Source organism: Panthera uncia, assembly GCF_023721935.1.
Source record: "Panthera uncia isolate 11264 chromosome D3 unlocalized genomic scaffold, Puncia_PCG_1.0 HiC_scaffold_8, whole genome shotgun sequence".
In the NCBI taxonomy this organism is placed as follows: domain Eukaryota; kingdom Metazoa; phylum Chordata; class Mammalia; order Carnivora; family Felidae; genus Panthera; species Panthera uncia.
In genome coordinates this window covers 45,051,592-45,070,424 of record NW_026057586.1, presented here as the reverse complement: position 1 = coordinate 45,070,424, position 18,833 = coordinate 45,051,592, and the positions used below count along the sequence as shown (strand labels likewise).

Sequence of the window (18,833 nt, the reverse complement as noted above, 5' to 3'; positions counted from 1 at the left end):
AGCTTCATTCCGTATGGGCAGAGGAGATTGTGTGAGTCAATCATTTAAAATTTATTTAGGCTTATTGTGTGGCCTAACGTAGGATCTGTCTTAGAGAATATTCGATGCACACTTGAGCAGAATGCGTATTCTGTTTTTGGAGGGAGTATTCATAAATGTCTGGTAGATCTAGTTGGTTTATAATGTTAAGTCCTCTATTTCCTTATTGATCTTTGTCTAGGAATTCTACCCATTATTGAAAGGGAGGTATCGAAGACTTCAGTTGTTATTGTAGACCCCTATTTCTGTTTTTAGTTCTGTCATTTGCTTCATAAATTTAGGGACTCTGCTGTCTGGTATGTATATCTTCTTGATGAATTGACTCTTTTGTCAACATATCATGTCCTTGTTTATGTCTTTTAACAATTGTTGACTTAAAGTTTATCTTACCTGGTATCAGTATAGCCACACCTGCTTTCTTTGGTTATTATTTGCATGAAATCTTTTTTCCATCTTTTTGCTTTCAGTCTATTCATATGCTTTCATCTAAAGTGAATCTCTTGTAAGGTAGCTTGTTAGTTTGGATCATGTTAGTCTCTACCGTTTGATTGGGGAGTTTAATCCATTTACATTTAAAGTGATTACTCATAAGGAGGAACTTATGATATTTCACTATTTTTCTGTATGCATTGTAGCTTTTTTAAAATCCCTTATCTGTTATTACTACCTCTTTGGTTTGATTTTTGTTGTTGTTGTGTACTATTTTGATACCCTTCTCGTTTCCTGTTGTGTATGTATTTTCAGATATTTTATTGATGGTTACCATGGGTATTACAATTAACATCCTAAATTTGTAATAATCTAATTTGACCTGATACCAGTTTACCTTCAATACTGGGATGTGGGGAAAATAGTCTTTCTTTTTGGCTTTTTACTGTAACTTATAAAAGTCTTCAAAATTTTTCCAGCCTGGATTATCCCCTATTCCCACCTCAGTCACTGAACTGTTTCAGAGATATATGAGTACGCTTTTATTTATAGTGGGCAGTTTCTATATAAAACATAATGGTATAATTTAGTATGGAATAGAATATTTCCATGTAATGTTTATTATTCTGTCATCCAAGTCACTGTTGTGTGTTCCAGTCTTCAGATGGAATTCTTCTGTTGTATATTAATAGCATATGTTCTAAGGATTTTGTTGCCCAAGGCAAAATGGATAATATCTACCCCACCTGGAACCTCAGTAACTTAGCTTAAAGCTAACACTTCCTTAACCATAACCTAATTGATTTTCCCCTGCTTGCCTTTCCCCACACTCATTACTTAGTGCAACTAATGCCACTGTCTGAATTTGTACTACATTATCATCCTTCTTTAAACAGAAGTAATAATCATTTAGTTACGTTTGGATCTAGTTCAAAATTATATTTGTTTTGTAGACTTTGATCTTATAATAATCATTGTGTCACAGATTTAGCTCTGTCCTTACATTTTAGTTCATCCCTGATAGGATTTATTTTTATCTGTACAGTGTGGGAATTTTTACCCTATGAATTTCACAAAAACAAGCTTACTTTTATTAAAAGCAAAATCCCACCATCTCTTTTCATTTGACATCCATCTACTTTTGGTAATCTTTCACATGTTTAGATATAATTATCTAATTAATCATAGTCCATAAACTGAGATTTAAGTAAAGAAGTAGAAAGTGACACATGTGACACAGAGCTTTTGATCTTGCTGCCAGGTGTTTTCCAGCCGAAGATACAGTCTTCTGCACGCCAGTGGTCATGGAGAAGCTTCAGTGTTTTCTGGTTGAAAGGGGCTTTGTGCTTCCTTTAGATGGGATAATAATGATGGTTTTATCATTTGGTCTGAGTCCTTATATTTTCATTGTTAAACCACCCTATTCAACCTAACATAAAGACTTGGGTTAGGCCTGTGTGGTAGACAGGAAGCAACGTGGTAAGATGGGGTTACTGTTGTTTAAATAAGTTTGGGGAATCAATAGGAATAGGGGAGACACTCATTTGCTTAGCATCTGTAAGAATAAAGGAAGGATGCATTAAACCAGAGGCAGTTGTATCTAAATTGGGAGAAGAAGAAGGGGTCTTAGCATGGGGATGAGATTGGGTTAAATTTTAGAAAGTCTGTGTTTCTTTTTAATTTAGTGTTTGTTGTCCTTTTAAAATTAAATTAAGTCAGTAAACTATCCCCAGAGTATCTGAGCACAAAAATGGTAAAGATGAAGTATTTAAGAAACCACTGGTTATTATGTTTATGCCTCATGGTTGGCCTGTAATGTATTCCATATTCTATCTTGTATTATTTAACTTTAAAAGCATTTGAGAATTCGTTTTGTATTAAACGTGAACTAAAATAAGTAGCACTAATACATCCTTGTTCGTTATACTACGGTAATACTCTTTTGATCTAGTTAAATACCAACAATAAAAATTTAATTTAGAAAGAATCTTGGGCATATGAAATCTCTTGGTCCCAGTTAATTGAATCAACCATAAGCACGGGATAAAACAAAGATGGGCTTGGTGCTTTACCTATGATTTCCAAGCCAGGCACTGACTGTTAGACTAAATGTTTAAAAACTTTTAAGTTTTCCTGTTATACAGTCTCCCACAGTCTCCGTCCCATATTTTGGGTGTCTGATTTACTGAGATGACTAGATGGCAGGATATCTTAAATGCTGATTGGGAAGATTGCATCCGCCAATCCCCATCTTAGGTGTATTAGAAAGATAGATGAAGAAAATTTTAAAAATATTTAGATTGGAAAGCACTGTCTTACACTCTAGAATATCAAAATAAATAAAGCAGTGTAAATTTTATCATTTTATGGAGCAAATTAAGACAAATAATTATACTTCTCTGTTATGGCTCTCATTTATAAATTATCTACTTACTTTCTCTGACTTTAGTTTCTGTCCAAGTTCATAGCTTAAAGGAGTCCTCAAAACAAGGTTTAGGATATTAAATGTTTGCCTTTTCATCTTATGTTCTATTTTGATTGAAGTTGTACTCACTTGTCAAGGTTAGACCAATCCAGCAATGGAAATGGGGGTGGTAACTTTCATCTTTGATGTGTTTTTTAGTGAAGTGATTGTTTTTTTGTTTGGGATTTTTTTGTTTGATTTTGATTTTGTCTTTGACAGGCCTGAGATTTCATTAAACATAGTAAGGTCTGCAGAGATGGGACAATAATTTAACTAAACAGATTTTAGATTATAGGTACATGGTATACTCTCTTGCTTTCTACTTCCTATTGTTAGGATTTGCTTGGCTTAATTCTCTTTTTTTTCCCCTTGCAGCTTTCTAGGAAAGCTCTGAAATTTGAATGCTTAATAACCTCTCAACTTTCAAGGATGACTAAGGTTTTTTTGTTGTTGTTTGTATTATCAGAAATACAAATATTACATCTTGAAAATTTAGCTCCCTGTGTATGTTGGTTATTATTGTCTTTAGCTGATTTATTAAACCTCATGTAGAATGTGTTGCCTAAGGATCATTAGGAATCTTTTTTTTTTTTTTTCTTTTTTTCCAGGCAAGTGAGAATTACATCCTGTCTAGTGATACCAGATCACAGCTCAAATTTCTTGAAAAGCTAGATCAATTGGAGAAGCAGAGAAAGGATTTAGAAGAAAGAGAAATGCTACTTAGGGTAGCCAAGGTAAGAGCCTACATGATTTATGATTGAACGTGGCCTGGCAAGGAGGTCAGAATTGGCTTTATTGTTGGTTGACTGTCTTGTTTTTATTAAGCTTTGAGATTTCTCTGAAGGATTTCTTGAAATGAGATTACTAATAAAGTCTCTCACAGCCAGGATAGTGTCATACAGTGACTGTCAGCTAATTTAGCTTAATGAGATATAATCTTTTATCTCCTCATTCTCAATTCCTGTGTGCCTAGGATCATACCTACTACCCTTAAGTAAAAATGTTTTTTAAAAATGCTCAAGGTCTTTTTAGGGATATAATTTGATAGGTGCCAAGTTGAATCTGAGAGAGGAAAATCTGGAAATTTATGGGTAAAATTAGGATTAATTAGGATTATATGGAGCAAAATATAGCATGGGCAGAAATGAGTTAGAGAATGAAAGAACAGGTAAGAAGAAAAGTATTTATCTTATAAATATATATAACTGTATTTATTTCCTTTCTTCTTTATTGAAACATTTTCCTGAACTGTTAGTGCCTGATGGCCTGAAAGCTGGTTCTACCATGGTTTGCATTTTGTTGCTTCACATTTCCTTGTAGTCCTAGGGCCTTTGCATGTAGTCATAAAGGTTGGGCACTAGACTTATTTTTTGTTTTAAACACCTTAGTTTTAATTTTTAGTGTTATTGTCAATCTCCCATATCAGAGTATTTGTTCGTAATCACATACGAATCACCTTTTTAGTTAATTTATTTTGAAGGTATTAATTAATAAATGTTAATTTATTTTGGTAATTAATTTATTTTGGTAATTAATTTATTTTGAGGTATTTCATACTTACCAGGAAAGTTGCTGTACTGTACAAAGAATCCTCCCCTCCTTTTCTCAGATGCCCCCCATTTTTTTTTTTTTTTTAATTTTTTTTTTCAACGTTTTTTATTTATTGTTGGGACAGAGAGAGACAGAGCATGAACGGGGGAGGGGCAGAGAGAGAGAGGGAGACACAGAATCGGAAACAGGCTCCAGGCTCCGAGCCATCAGCCCAGAGCCTGACGCGGGGCTCGAACTCACGGACCGCGAGATCGTGACCTGGCTGAAGTCGGACGCTTAACCGACTGCGCCACCCAGGCGCCCCAGATGCCCCCCATTTTTAACATTTTACCGCATTTTCTCCATCTCTATCCTCTCTGCGCGTGCGCGCGCGCGCGCGCGCGCGCACACACACACACACTCTGTCATTATTCTCTTTCATTCCTTTGTTGTTCTTTCTTTGAATTCAGAGGTTTTTTTTGTTTGTTTTGTTTTTTTTTTAGTATTTACAAGTAGTGCAATTATCATCTCTAATTAGCCTTTCTCTGAACCTTTTGAAAGCAGGCTTCAGCCATGATGTCCCATCACTGCTAAACATTCTAGCATGTATTTGTGAAAACAGGACATTCTGCTATATAACCCTCCAAATCAGGCTGTGAACAATATAACACTGCCATGTAATCCACAGACCCCATTCAGATTTCACCAGCTGTCTCGGCTCATTCTCCTTTTCCTCCATGGTTTATTCTTCCATTCAGCAATATGTGTTTTATTTGTTGCCCTCTCTTTTTCAGACTCCTTCAGTTAGATTTCTGACTTTCTCCCTCATGTCTTTGACAAGTTTCAGAAGTATAGGCCTTACCATCTATAGGGTGACTAATAATTCCTGGGTTCATCTGATATTTCCTCATGTCTTAGGTCATGAATTCTTGGCAGGAATATATACATTCTTCCCAGCTGATTATATCAAAAGGCAACCTTGATCACCCAGTTGTGTGGGTGCCTGTCAATTTTCTCCATTTTAAATTTGCCACTTTCCTTTTTCTAATCAGTTTTTCATAGGAAGACATTCCAGGATTATATCAGTATCCCCTTCCTCATCAAACCTCTGTGTATCCACTTTAGCACCCATAGATGGTGTCTACCTGAATCAGTCACTTCTATGATGGGCACAACTTATAAATACGCAAATAGTGATTTTTAAATTCTCATCCTCTTCTACGTTTATTAGCATTCTACTATGTGGAAGAGCTTTCCTTTCTCTTTTATTCATTTATTCATGCATGCATTCATTGATATCCATATGGACTCTTGGATTTCTGTGTGATTCAACAGGTTGTAATCCATTACTATTAATTATTATTTTGATGCTCAAATTCCTCCTGAGTGGGAGACCCTTCCAGCTGGCACTTTTCTCTGTTACTCATGTTTCCCATCATTCCCTGAGCTTGTCCTTACTTTCTGACACAAGATGTTCCAGGCCCAGCTTTTGCTTGTCCTTCCTCAGCCCTGGAATCAGCCATTTCCCCTAAAGAATCTTGTGTCTTTTTAGTTGAGGATGTTGTCCAGAAACCAAGAGTAGAGCTTACAGTGTGCTCATTGCTAATGGGGTGTCATCACATGTAGGCCCTGTCAAGTGGACACATCTAGGAAATATACGTATGGTGTATATGTATGTACCCATGTATTTATATGTACACAAACATACATTTGTAACTATTTGTGTGTATATGTTCTAAAACCATAATTTATATGGATACCTCCGACTCCAATATCTTAGGACTTTTTCTAGCCTAAACCTTTCCATGTTTATAAATACTTTCTCCTTAGTCAGATACTTGACTCTTGTTATCCTCAATTTATTTTCTTATGTGCTCAATTTACTTACTTGCTCTGTGTAACTAATCTCCAAAACAGCCATGCTGGCTGCCTTCTCTGTCTGCTACCACTGTTTCCCCTGCCTTCATTTCATTGCCTGTGTAATTAGTAGCCATACTCACTGGCCATGCCTTGGTCGGTCTCCCCAGCCCTTCATCACCCCGCATTCTTGGCCACTGGTCTGTAACTTCATGTCCCCAACCCTCACAAGGAAGTGGTGCACCACAACCTTATCACTGTGCTGTTTCTCACTGCCTCAGTCCCATGCTGACCCCTCTTGAGCTGGGAAGGACAGCTGGGGCAGGAAGATGCTCTTCCTTGAGCTGTCAAGTATTATAAGCAAGCACACAGTCAATGTGATGAGGTGGTTTATTCATATTTTATTTCCAATTACTGTGCTGTAAACAAAGTCATAAACTATTAAATACTTGTTTAGTTATTATTGGATATAATATAGTCTCATTCTTTCTTGGTTTTTCTTCCTTTGCCAGACTTCTAAATATTAGAGTATCCCAGGTTTTATGATTTTCCTCCCTACTCAAAATACCTTTTACTCTTAATAGGTTTTCCTAACTTAGTAAACAACACAATTGTTTGCCTTGATGTTCAAACCAGAAAACTTAGGAGTCACCTTTAACTCCTTTTCCTCTCCCTACATCCAGTTTACTTCCTGTTCTGTTTCCCAGATGTAGTCTTCATCGTCTCTTTATCACCAGTGTCACCTCTCTGGTCTAAGTCATCTTTCACTTGGACTTTTGTAATGTCTCCTAACTGATCTTGTTTTCCTTTTACAATCTGTTTTTCATACTCTTGTCAGAATAGTGTTTCCATAACAAATCATGTGTGCCTCTAATACTTGAAAACCTCAGTGACTTCCTCTTGCATTTAAAATAAAATCCAAACTTCTTACCAGATCTTAAAAGGTACCCACCTCCCTCTCTGAGCTCATTCCTATCCCTCCCTTCTTCACTCGTCTTGCTCCAGTCTTGCTGACCTTCTTTGAGGGTGCCAAGTGTGCATCTTAGCTAATTAGGCATCTAAACCTGAAAGTTGAGTTCCTATGTCCTACATCTACTCTGGTCTTCATCCTCTCCGAAAGTTGGAATTCTCACCCTTCCAGTTGCTTAGACTAGAATCCTAGGAAATCATCCTTAATTCTCTTTACTTCACACCCTATATCCAGTCCATCAATAAATCTGCCTCAAATATATTTCAACCTGATCATTTATCATCATCTTCTCTGTTATGACACTAGTCCAAGCTGCCCTTCTCTTTTTCTAAAACAATGGTTATTTTAGGGGCACCTCGGTGGCTCATTTGGTTGAATGTCCAACTCTTGGTTTCGTCTCAGGTCATGATCTCACAGTTTTGTGAGTTCGAGCCCCACATCAGGCTCTGTGCTGATCAGCACAGAGCCTGCTTGGGATATTCTCTCTCTCTCTCTCTCTCTCTCTCTCTCTCTCTCTCTGCCCCTCCCCGACTCCCTCAGTCTCTGTCTCTCTCAATAAATAAATAAACTTAAAAAAAATAAAACAATGGTTGTTTTAGAGTAGTCTCCTCCATTGTTCTGTGTGCCTGTACCTCCAATCTTGGGTCCTTACGGTTCTGCATCCACTGCATAGCAGCCCGAGTGATCTAAGGTGTTGTATCAGTGGCATCTCACTCCTGTGCTCCAAGCCCTATAGTGGCTTTTTCTTATAACTAGAATTAAACCCCAACTCCTTATCATGGCCTATGTGGTCTCCAATCCATCTCTTTCAACTTTTCTCTATGTTCTAGCTACCTGGGCCTTCTTTCTTTACTTAATTTTTAAAGTTTGTTTGTTTATTTTGAGAAAGAGAGCACGCAATGCACGAGCATGTGAGTAGGGGAGGGGCAGAGAGAGGGAGAGAGGGAATCTCAAGCAGGCTCCACACTGTCAGCTCTAAGCCTGACATAGAGCTCATGAGATCATGACCTGAGACAAAATCAAGAGTCGGATGGTCAACTGACTGAGCCACCCAGGTACTCCTCTTTCACCAAACTTATTCCATTTTAAGTCTTTTGCAATGACTGTGCCTTTTGCTTGGCGTATTCTTCCCCCATATTTTTGCATGGCTGCCTCCTTCTTGTCGTTCAGATCTCTACTCAAATGTCACTTCTTTCAGATGTCTTTTCTCCCTTCCTAGCTAAAGAAGTACTTACCCCCCCCCCACACACACACATACTCCTTCCTCTATTACATATTTTATTTTATTTTTATTTTTATTTGAGAGAGAGGGCAGGGTAGAGGAGGTGGGGGAGAGAGAGAATGTTAAGCAGGCTCCATGCTCATCACAGAGCCTGATGCAGAACTTGACCCCATGACCCTGGGATCATGACCTGAGCCAAAATCAAGAGTTGGATGCCCACCTGACTGAGCTGTGCAGGTGCCCCCAATTTTATTTTCTTTAATATAACTTACCACTATCAGTAATTGTTTTTTATTTTCCCCATCATAAATGCTTTACATATCGTAACTGTATTTAATTTTTATAAAATTTATTGTTTTATTATTTTCTTAAAATATAAGTCTCTTGAAAGCAGGACTTCATCTTGTTATTTCATTTCTGTATCTCCAGGCTCAAAATAGGCACATAGAGTAGAATTTATACTATGAATAATCATTAAATACTGTTTGACAAAGACTTGCTACTCAAATGTACCCATTTCATACTGGGGCAAAAATTATATACTCACAAATATATATACACATATATGTACATACACACGTTTTTATATAAGTGCATATATACACACTGCTTTGTCTCTTAATTAATACAGGTGGAATAATAAAGGATTTTATCTTAGTTTGGGCTGAAGTGAAGTTGTTTTAACAGATAGGGGACGGGGCGCCTGGGTAGCTCAGTCGGTTGGGCGTCTGACTTCAGATCAGGTCATGATCTCATAGTGCGTGCGTTCGGGCCCCTCAATGGGTTCTGTGCTGACAGCTCAGAGCCTGGAGCCTGCTTCAGATTCTGTGTCTCCCTCTCTCTCTGCCCTTCTGCTCATGTACTGTCTCTGTCTCTCAAAAATATATAATCATTTTTGAAAAAGTTTAATAGAAAGGGGACAAAATGAAGAAGAAAATTATTAGCTTTGGTGGAGTCTTATGTAGGTATTTAATTAAGGTGTTTAAAATTACAAGGCACTTTTAAATCTAAACGGTTTCTTTCTTTCCTTAACAAAAATACCAATAAATCAGTAAAATGTATCCAGTAAATTTAGTAAATAAGAAAATACCTTTAGCTTTTATTTTGTTAGCTACCTTTAGGTAGCTGATGTTCCATTTCATAGAACAAATATTCAGATTTATAAGGAGTTAGATAACTTTGTTAGAGAAAAAAGAATACTCTGCAGCATATTTTTCAGTGGACAAATGTTCATAGTTTCAGAAATGAAGTTCCTTACTGTTGGTTTCATCATAGTATTGCATACAGAAGATAGTTTTCTCCTTACAGCAATCCTGTAAGATTATTCATTTTTGGAATGTTGAACTGAATCAGTATGGAAAGCAATATTTAATAAACATTTATTGGGCATTTAATTGTGCACAGCATTCAAGTAAGTGCTGTGGAGGACCCAGAGATGACAAGATACTCTAATGAAAACACTGGGGTGTATTTCCTACTTAATTTTTTAAAATTCTACTTTTAAAGAGATAGTGATTTGGTTCAAAGTCCATCAGGTTCCTGATTTTATGTGATTTATTTTTAAGTGTTTATTTTAATTCCAGTTAATTAGCATACAGTGTTAATATTAAGTTATATGCCAGTTAATCAGGCATCCGGTATAGTGATTCAACAGTTTTGTACATTGATTTTAATAGTCTTGGTTTTAATAGTCCTTGAAATACCATAGGTTTTTCCAAAATGGCTTCACCTGAAGATTAGCCAGTGTTGATTGCTTTCCTTCATTTGAGCCAACAATTATCCTTCTATTCTTTTCCTTCATCTGTACCATCCGTTTTTTAATTTTTAGTGTTCTAACAAGAACAGCGTCATGCCTCAACTGGACCTGACTGACATCGTTAGCATCATTTTCAGTATAAGCTTCCTTGGGGCTAGAGCCGCAGCAGCCGGCCCAGATGATGGGAGGGAGGGGGCGTAACGGAGGGAGTGCACCAGACTGGATTGAGGCATTTTCCCCTGGAGCTAAGGTTTTCAATCACAGGAGAAAATTGTCATTTATTAAATATTTAACGGCAACTATGGTGTTTAGATGCTAGTAATTTCTATTAAAATTTTCTTTTCCTTTGATAGAGTCGTTCCAATAAAGAAGATCCAGAACAGCTGAGATTAAAGCAGAAAGCCAAAGAGGTAGGACTTTCAAGTTACCATGCTTGTCTTTGTGTTGGAGGGAAGGTTGGCAGCTCTCTCCTGGCAATTAGGTCAGGGTTTATTTTGCTGTTGCATACCATTTGCAGAAGCCTTGGGGAAGGACAGGAACTGCTCAAGGCAAGGGCAGTACTTCAAATGAGGTCAATGAGTTATGTGCTCTCTTTTTAAAATTTATTTTCAAGGCTTAGGCCTGTCTAGAAATGGCTCTTTGTAAACTACAGTGGTGTACTTGGAGGAATATAATGTGGGATTAAAAAAAAGAAAAAAAAAAAAAAGAAACTTCTGAGATTTAGCATCTGGGACTGTACAATAGGCTACATTTTTCCAGGGTAATTGTTCGTTTTGTAAATCTGATACTGCTTATAATTCTTTGGCTGGGAGGTGGTACTGGGATTTAGTTTTAAATGGAAAACGCCTCTGGCTTTTAATTTTCTGGGCCCAGCAGTTTTCTGTTCTGGAATGGAGCCCTTGTTTCACACAGTTCATGTTTAGCTGCAGGGGTTTTAGTTTATAGCTTAGACTGGTTAAGCTTTTACTCCCAGAGGCCTCTGCATAGCAACTGTAGAAATCAACAAATAAGTTCATTTATGTCTGCAGCCTCCTCTCAGTAGCTGACTTTTTACATTTCCCAATATCCATTTCCTGACTTTTCTAGCCCCAGAGAAAAAAGCTCCACTAATTGGAGCTTATTTTAATTGAGCCTTAATATTGGATCTCACTGGAGTTGCCCCCAGAGCTGCTGAGAACAGAAGGAAATGAAAGTACCTAAGGTTGAAGATGTGGTGTGTGTTTGGGTGTGTGTGAAATTTTTCACTTGACCTACAGATTCTTTTCCCTGCTGAATAAATCATCAAGCCTGTTCACATTTCTGATTAAGGATCTGACAGCAGACGATAATAAAGACAATTGAGGTGTGAGACGTGTGATATGGAGCTGAAGAAATTGGTTTCTATAGTTACTTGACTGATTTCATGCAATTTTTAAGGATCTTTGTGCTAAATAAGAGTGATTTCCTGAGCAACCTTTTTCCTTAACTGTGCCTCTTGAACTATGAAATTTGTTGTTGCTTAACATTGCAGCACTCGGCTCCTAGGTGCCAGCAGCAGCAGGTTATTTATGAATGTTTTCAGGGCCCTTATTGTTTGGATTAATGTAGGAGCTGAGGCAAAACAAATGGAAATCTAGTAAGATTCTTACAATCAGTGTGGTATGTTTTCACTAAAATAGAGAAGGAAAATGCATGAACTCTGGATGGAGAGGTTTCTTCTGGATTGAGATGAGGAGAACTGGAAAGGGAGAACATTAGAAAGGATTGAAGTCAGACACATTTCAACAACAGAACACTTCTAATACTCATTTCTGTTCAGCAGAAAATTTATCTAAAGATGTTATCTGAAAAAATTAGTATGAGAACTATACCCATTACCCTCTTTAAGCAAGCCTGGCTTCATAGGTTATTTGGGAATGGACAACCTATTGTTCTGAAACACAAGCATTCCTCTTTGTTTCAATTAAGGACCGATTAGATGCTTATCTTACTTTCTTGAGATTCCACCCCCTTTTGGGAAAACACATATCAGAAAGCTTGCCCTTTTATCTTTAAAAATCCTATCCCATCTTTTCCTTTTTCAAAAACCTTCATTAACATCTGGATTGATTAATTTTTCCTTCAGGTTTGTATGGGATGGTTTTGTTTGGTTGGTTTTTCTTTTAATATTGTGTTTAATTGTTCCCTGAGGGATGAATAGGTGGACAGTATTTTTCAAAGAAAATTGTAAAAGTAAATATGCAAAAAAAAAAAAAAAAGAAAGAAAAAAAAAAGTACCTCTCTTATGAGAGCAGGTGGTAGCAAACCTGTTTTTTCCCCTCTTTTTGTGCCTCCATTTATTTTTTTTCCTAGCAAGATTTAAAGGACTGTATAATTTCTTTCCAAAATATTTTGAAAGTTTCCTAGTTGCATACTATCCTAAATCTTTCAATTAAAAAAAAAAAAAAATCAAATACACTGGCCTCATTCCAAGAACAGAGCCACTTTGTATTAGTTGCAAATGTTTGATGAAACTGCAATATTGTCATTTTTGTGACATTTCCTTTGCCCCCTAGAGCTTTTAATAACTTTAGTATTCTAAGGGCCTCTAATTTAGAATCAAACTCACAGGGATACCATATTGTGTTTCGTTGCAAAAGTCATTGACTCTATCTTAATATAGTTGAACTGTTCTCTTGTGTGGTAATTTGTAAGGTTATCACTTGGGATGTGCTAATTGTTATCACACTGGTATAAACTATAAAGCTTTCATTTGTGATTTTTTTGGTATTTTGTCTGTCTGGGAAGTTTTCTTTGTTCAACTGTGAAAATTAGCATGGATTCCTTTCAGTTGCTCAATTTAAAATTTGTTTGCTTTCTTTTTCCAGGTAACTAGCTACCTACCAACCTAGTCATAGGAAGTAGATTAAGGAGAATACCTTATGAATGCAGAACTCCAGATAACTATTTAGAGAAGTTGTAGACTTTGTTGATCCTGAGAAATGTTTCAGCAATGTTTCTCACGTAAATATTAAATAACTTGAATCCCCTTCATACATAATTTTATAATCTATGGTGGTTTCAACCGTTTAGGATAGAGTTTTGATCTTGATCATTTCTCCTGGGTGTTTTCTTCTCTATTAATACCATTTTTGAGTCTGTTCATTTCTTTTTTGCATTCTGGGTATAAGGACAAACTGTGTTAAATCAGGCAGGTTTTTATAAACGTGTCTGATAATTTTTTTTTCATCCTTCCCATCGACTTCCAATTTTGACATTCTTATTTGGAGCTTAAAAAAAATAGGCTGCCCTTGGGATTTGCCTCTAGTCTAGTCTCAGTCCATTGAAGTGGCTCCTTCTGCATACTGTTCTTATTGACCTGACAGGTTATCTGTCTGTTTGAAAACCTTATTGTTGTCTGGCTGAAATGTCTATGGATATCCTTGTAATTCAGACATCTTAGTCTCAACTTTGGGGCTGTTTCCTGCCCCCTCCTCCCTTTTTCTATTTTTGCCTGAGGAAAAAAGCAACAATATTTTAGAGTATAAGCACTCTATTGTAACTTTATATTTTAAATATCAATACTTTTGGGGCGCCTGGGTGGCTCAGTCGGTTGAGCGTCCGACTTCGGCTCAGGTCATGATCTCGCGGTCCGTGAGTTCGAGCCCCGTGTCGGGCTCTGTGCTGACAGCTCAGAGCCTGGAGCCTGTTTCAGATTCTGTGTCTCCCTCTCTCTCTGACCCTCCCCTGTTCATGCTCTGTCTCTCTCTGTCTCAAAAATAAATAAACGTTAAAAAAAAATTTAAAAAAATAAATAAATATCAATACTTTTAAATTCTGGTTTAAAAATTTTTTCCTACGTATGTTTCCTAAAATTGAAGTACTGACATTCTTCCATTTTACCATCTATTTGTGAAAAGTTTTAGATGGATTACTAATTGCCAAATTCTAACTTCAAGCAGGTAGGTACATCTTTGTTTAATGCAGCTGTAGGCTTGTCGAAATACGTGCTGTGTATCCTAGATTATCATCTAGCCTTCGATGTTTTCCGTTCTTACCACATCATACAGAATTCTGAGGAGCAAGCCACCTGACCTTGGAGTTCATACATCCTGATTCCTTAAACATTTGTTATATATACTGTGACCCTTCTTTCCTTTTGAATATATCCTCTTTCTCCTTTGGGAAATGTGAATTCAGCACATCTGTGCAGAATGAGACAAAGAATTCATTTACTTCCTTTTAACAACTCCTAGCATTCCCACTTTCATTTGTTACCAGACAATAGAGGAAAGAAAAAGGAATGCAAGACCTGTACCTGCTGGCACTTAGCTTCACAGGGCAACCAGTAGAAACTGTTATTTTGGTATGAAAAAGACAAAAGATTTTTGTTTTTTTAATTTTTTCTATGTTTATTTATTGCAAGAAAGTGCCTGCACTTGAGCAGAAAAAGGACAGAGAGAGAATCCCAAGCTGACAGCACAGAGCCCGATACGGGGCTCGATCCCACAAACTGAGATCATGACCTGAGTCAAAACCAAGGGTCAGACACTTAATCAATTGAGCCACCCAGGAAGCCCCTTAGATGAAAAATTTAAAGATACGGCGTCCGTGAAATGTGATAGTTAAGGCTGTTAAATTATAGCAATTTGTATTTAAACTTATGCTAGTTCTGCATGAGTGAAAACTCATGGAACACTAGACAGGACAAAATGAAACTTGTCATTTTAAATATATGTGTGTGTGTGTGTGTGTGTATACATATACATTTTTTTTGGTCATTAAGAATCTATTTTAGCAATCCAGTTAATTTAGTATGGAGAAGACATTTGTAAAATGACAAGTTGTAAAAAGCTTGTGTACATAGAGAAACAGATGCAGACATTTCAAAGCATTGATAGTCTAGGACAGAGGTTCTCAAACTTTGGTGGACATGAGTATTATCTGGAGGGTTTGTTAAAATACAGATTGCTGCGCCCCTCCCCCCCCCCGCCCCCTTCCTAGTTTATGATGCAGTAGGTCTGGGCGAGGCTTGAGAGTTTACATTTCTAACAGATTTCCAGGTAATTCGCTATTGCTGCTGCTCCTCTGGAAATCACACTTAGAACCATTGGTCTAGGAGGAGAAGGAAGAGGACCTTTAAAATCCACCACTTTTATTTTCCCGTTGACTAAATGGTCATAGAAGGTCAAACAAAATACTGTGGTTTGGGAATCTAAGAGTTGGCATCTTGAACTGGCATTGTTCAGTTACCATTCAGTAAATTCTCTTCTGGGAGCTGAGAAATGGATATTTTCTCAAGAGATGTATATTGGTTGTATCTCTTGATTGGTGTACCTTACATAGGAAAGATAGTATTTTATTTAGAGCTTCATCAGAAGGTTACATGCATTAATTTGGAAGTATAGGATCTGTGTGGCCTGAGGGACATTCTACCCTTTTGGTAGAAGAGGTATGTATTATAAGAGAAATAGCATTGAACTAGAAGTCAAGAGTCTTCAATTCTAGATTCAACCTGCCACTGACTACATCTCACTTTGGGGAAGTTACTTTACTTCTTGAACTTAACCCAGTTTCCTTTTTTCTTTTTTTCAAACATCACAAGTAAGATTTTTTAATTTGTCACCATTAAATGTCTGAATTTTAAACAGATTCTTGGACTGATGGCTCATATCCATCAGCTCGTTCAACTTTAGCACCGGTGTCATCCCCAGTAGCTTTTCCAGAACTACTGCCTTCACCATGAAGCTCCATGAGCTTTCCCAATTCAGACTTGGGCTTCTTGAGCATTTTTACTTTTCTAACAAAGACATCATGGAGTGGATAAATAGACTGACAAGCCTTCTCTGTGTCTTTTCCAATGCTGTCTGGAATTAGTTTATTGACCACTTCTTTCAAATAATTTGTCTGCACCTCTCGGGTCATGATTTCCATTATCTTTTTCCTAATTTGGCAGACCTATTGGTGCTGAGCATAAGAGGTCTTCCAAATCCAATTGTGGCGTTTTTTAGTAAAACCGACACAAAAGAAGCGAAGAAATTACCCATCGGTAGTCTTGACATCAACATGGGTTTCAATCATGGTCTGCCATTTTTTGACCATGGAGCACATTTTGTCCCGGGTAAGATCCATGCCATGGAAATTAGTCAGGTTTTGCCCTGAACATCTTCAGTAATTAGCTTCAATTTCCCACATGCAACTTCATCATTCTCCAGATCAGCAAGGCTTACTTCAAACACAGGACCCTTGAGGCCATCAGATGCGATTTTGGTTCCTTGAGTTCTCGTGACTTGTGTTTTCCCAATATTTCTTATATTAAACATTGCTGGTGCTTTTACATCATACCAATCTTTCTTTGAAAATGGATCAACCACTTTCTTCTTGGCTCCCTTTTTGCCGCCTTTCGTAAGGTGCTTGTTCTTGCTGACCACCATGTGGCACTGCTCAGGGAGCCAAAAGGGCCCCAGTTTCCTCTTATAGTTGATCCTTGAACAACACAGGGGTTAAGGTCACTATCCCCCTGTGCAGTCAAAAATCTATGTATAACTTTTGATTCTCCTCAAATATATCTACTAATAACCTTCTGTTGATAGAAAACCTTACTGGTAAAATAAAAAGTTGATTAAAACATTTTTGTCTGTTCTATATATTATATACTATATTCTTATTCTAAGATAAGCTAGAGAAAAAATATTAAGAAAATCTTAAGAGAAAATACATTTCTAGTACTGCACTGTATCCCAAAAAATCATATATAAGTAGACCCATGCATTAAAACCCTTGTTGTTCAGACCCTATTTAAAATGAACAGAGGGGTGCCTGGATGGCTCAGTCTGTTAAATGTCTGACTCTTGATTTCTGCTCAAGTCATGATCTCATGGGTCGTGGGTTTGGGTCCTGCATTGGGCTCTGCTCTGACAGTGTGGAGCCTGCTTGGGATTCTCTGTCTCCCTGCCCCTCCCCAGCTTGCATGCTGCTCCCCCCCTCCTCAAAATAAATTTTAAAAAATAATAACAAAATAAAGTGAATATAACAGCACATGTTCTGCTTATGTAACATAGCTGTCATAATTTAGGGAAAGGTGAGGTGTAAAAGGAAAAATAGTTACTTAAAAACATTAGCTATAGAAACATTTAAGATAGATGCCATCAAGCTCTTAAATAAGCTCGATACTGACCCATGGATATGTAATTTTTTTTCCTTTGTTTTTTTTCTTTCAAGAAGACTGGAAAGAAGGTTGAAAAAAAAAATGTAAGAGGAAGACATGGAGGGGGAGGGTTCTGTAATCTAATACAAATTATATTTGTTTTAAACAATATAGAAATCAAGTATTGTGTTTAAGTCTAAGGAAGAAAGTGTCTAATTGAGATCAGAGAATGTGCTATTTACTGAAATGTAGAGATGGATTAGAAGGGCAGACTAACAAGGCATTGGACTCTACATTCCAGATCCCAAGTATCTCAGGTGTTCTGGACAGTAGCTTGACATCATAAGAACTAGCATTAGTGGTTGGGAGAAAAAAAAATACTCAGACCATGTATATGTATTGTTAGGTTTGGTGGATTGCCTGCCTAATACTTGTCTTTTAAGGGTTGAAAGCGATGCTATGTTTCTATTGTTGTATCCCTGAATTTTAGGTGAGATGGGGGGAGGTAGTTATTGTTTTTTAACTTGCTTTGTTGGTTCTGTTGACTTAGAGTTCATTTGTTAATGGTGTTTAGTGTGGTATTGTTTGCTTCTTTTGTAGTATAATATTTTAGGATTTAACCTTGTTTTCCCCAGTAAGTTGCAGTAATTTAGAAGTGATTATTAGCATTGTTGAGAATTTTAGAGTTTGGCCAATTAATTTTTACAAAGCATATCTAAAATTCTACCTAAATGTTTACTATTTAAAAAACATCTATTGGTGGTAGGGTTTTATTATTTCTACGTACACATAACGTTAACTGTGAAATCTAAGCAACACACTATTCGTAATTCTTTGCAGAATTCAAAACTAGGTAGCGTACTTTATTTCTCTTATTTTTTCAGATTCTTTCAAATATTCCTATTTAGTGGCAATAGCTATTTTCATTGCTACTAATGTATGTTGTTTGGACAGCATACATAAGCTCTGGGGGAGACATTAACTCATCTCTCAACTCTGTCCTTTATACCTTATTATCACTTTCTAAAAGTTCATAGCAAAATCAGACTGAGGATGATAGCACTTCATATTTCTGGATCATTTGTTTTGAAGGACAGCTCTGCTGTTGTCTCTTGTACTTTCAGCACCTGCCTTTTTTTTTTTTTTTTTTTTTAAATATCTTGCCTGCCTTAAGCATGAAAAAGAAACACAGTTTTGAATTTTCTATAGTGTCAGTGTCATAATTATCTAAATAATTTAGTCCTTCCTGTTAATAATGTCCTTGTGTCCGTGGAGGGACTTGACTATATAATACTTGATTTATTCATTCTTTATGCATCTCCTCTAATTCTGCTTCAGTTTTGCTTTCCTTTTTCATTAATTTTTTAAAAAATCTTTTGTCTTTCAAAATTATGTGCTTAGCATCAAGAAGTACCTCTGTTGAACTTTACATCTGAGAGTTTGTGTGATCTTTAAGGTAAT

General features: G+C 36.8%; 1 protein-coding gene and 1 pseudogene across 3 annotated transcripts in view; one reads left to right on the top strand and one right to left on the bottom strand.

Annotated features, from left to right (window-relative positions):
- TAF4B (TATA-box binding protein associated factor 4b) overlaps positions 1 to 18,833 on the top strand; it is a 179,573-nt gene that overhangs the window by 67,630 nt on the left and 93,110 nt on the right. For all 3 annotated transcript variants that reach the window (XM_049620318.1, XM_049620317.1, XM_049620319.1), the window contains exons 12-13: positions 3,541 to 3,666; positions 10,621 to 10,677. In XM_049620318.1, coding sequence (XP_049476275.1) covers positions 3,541 to 3,666; positions 10,621 to 10,677 — 183 coding nt within the window. The remainder of the gene's footprint in view (positions 1 to 3,540; positions 3,667 to 10,620; positions 10,678 to 18,833) is intronic.
- Positions 15,821 to 16,770, bottom strand: LOC125914757 (40S ribosomal protein S3a-like; annotated as a pseudogene).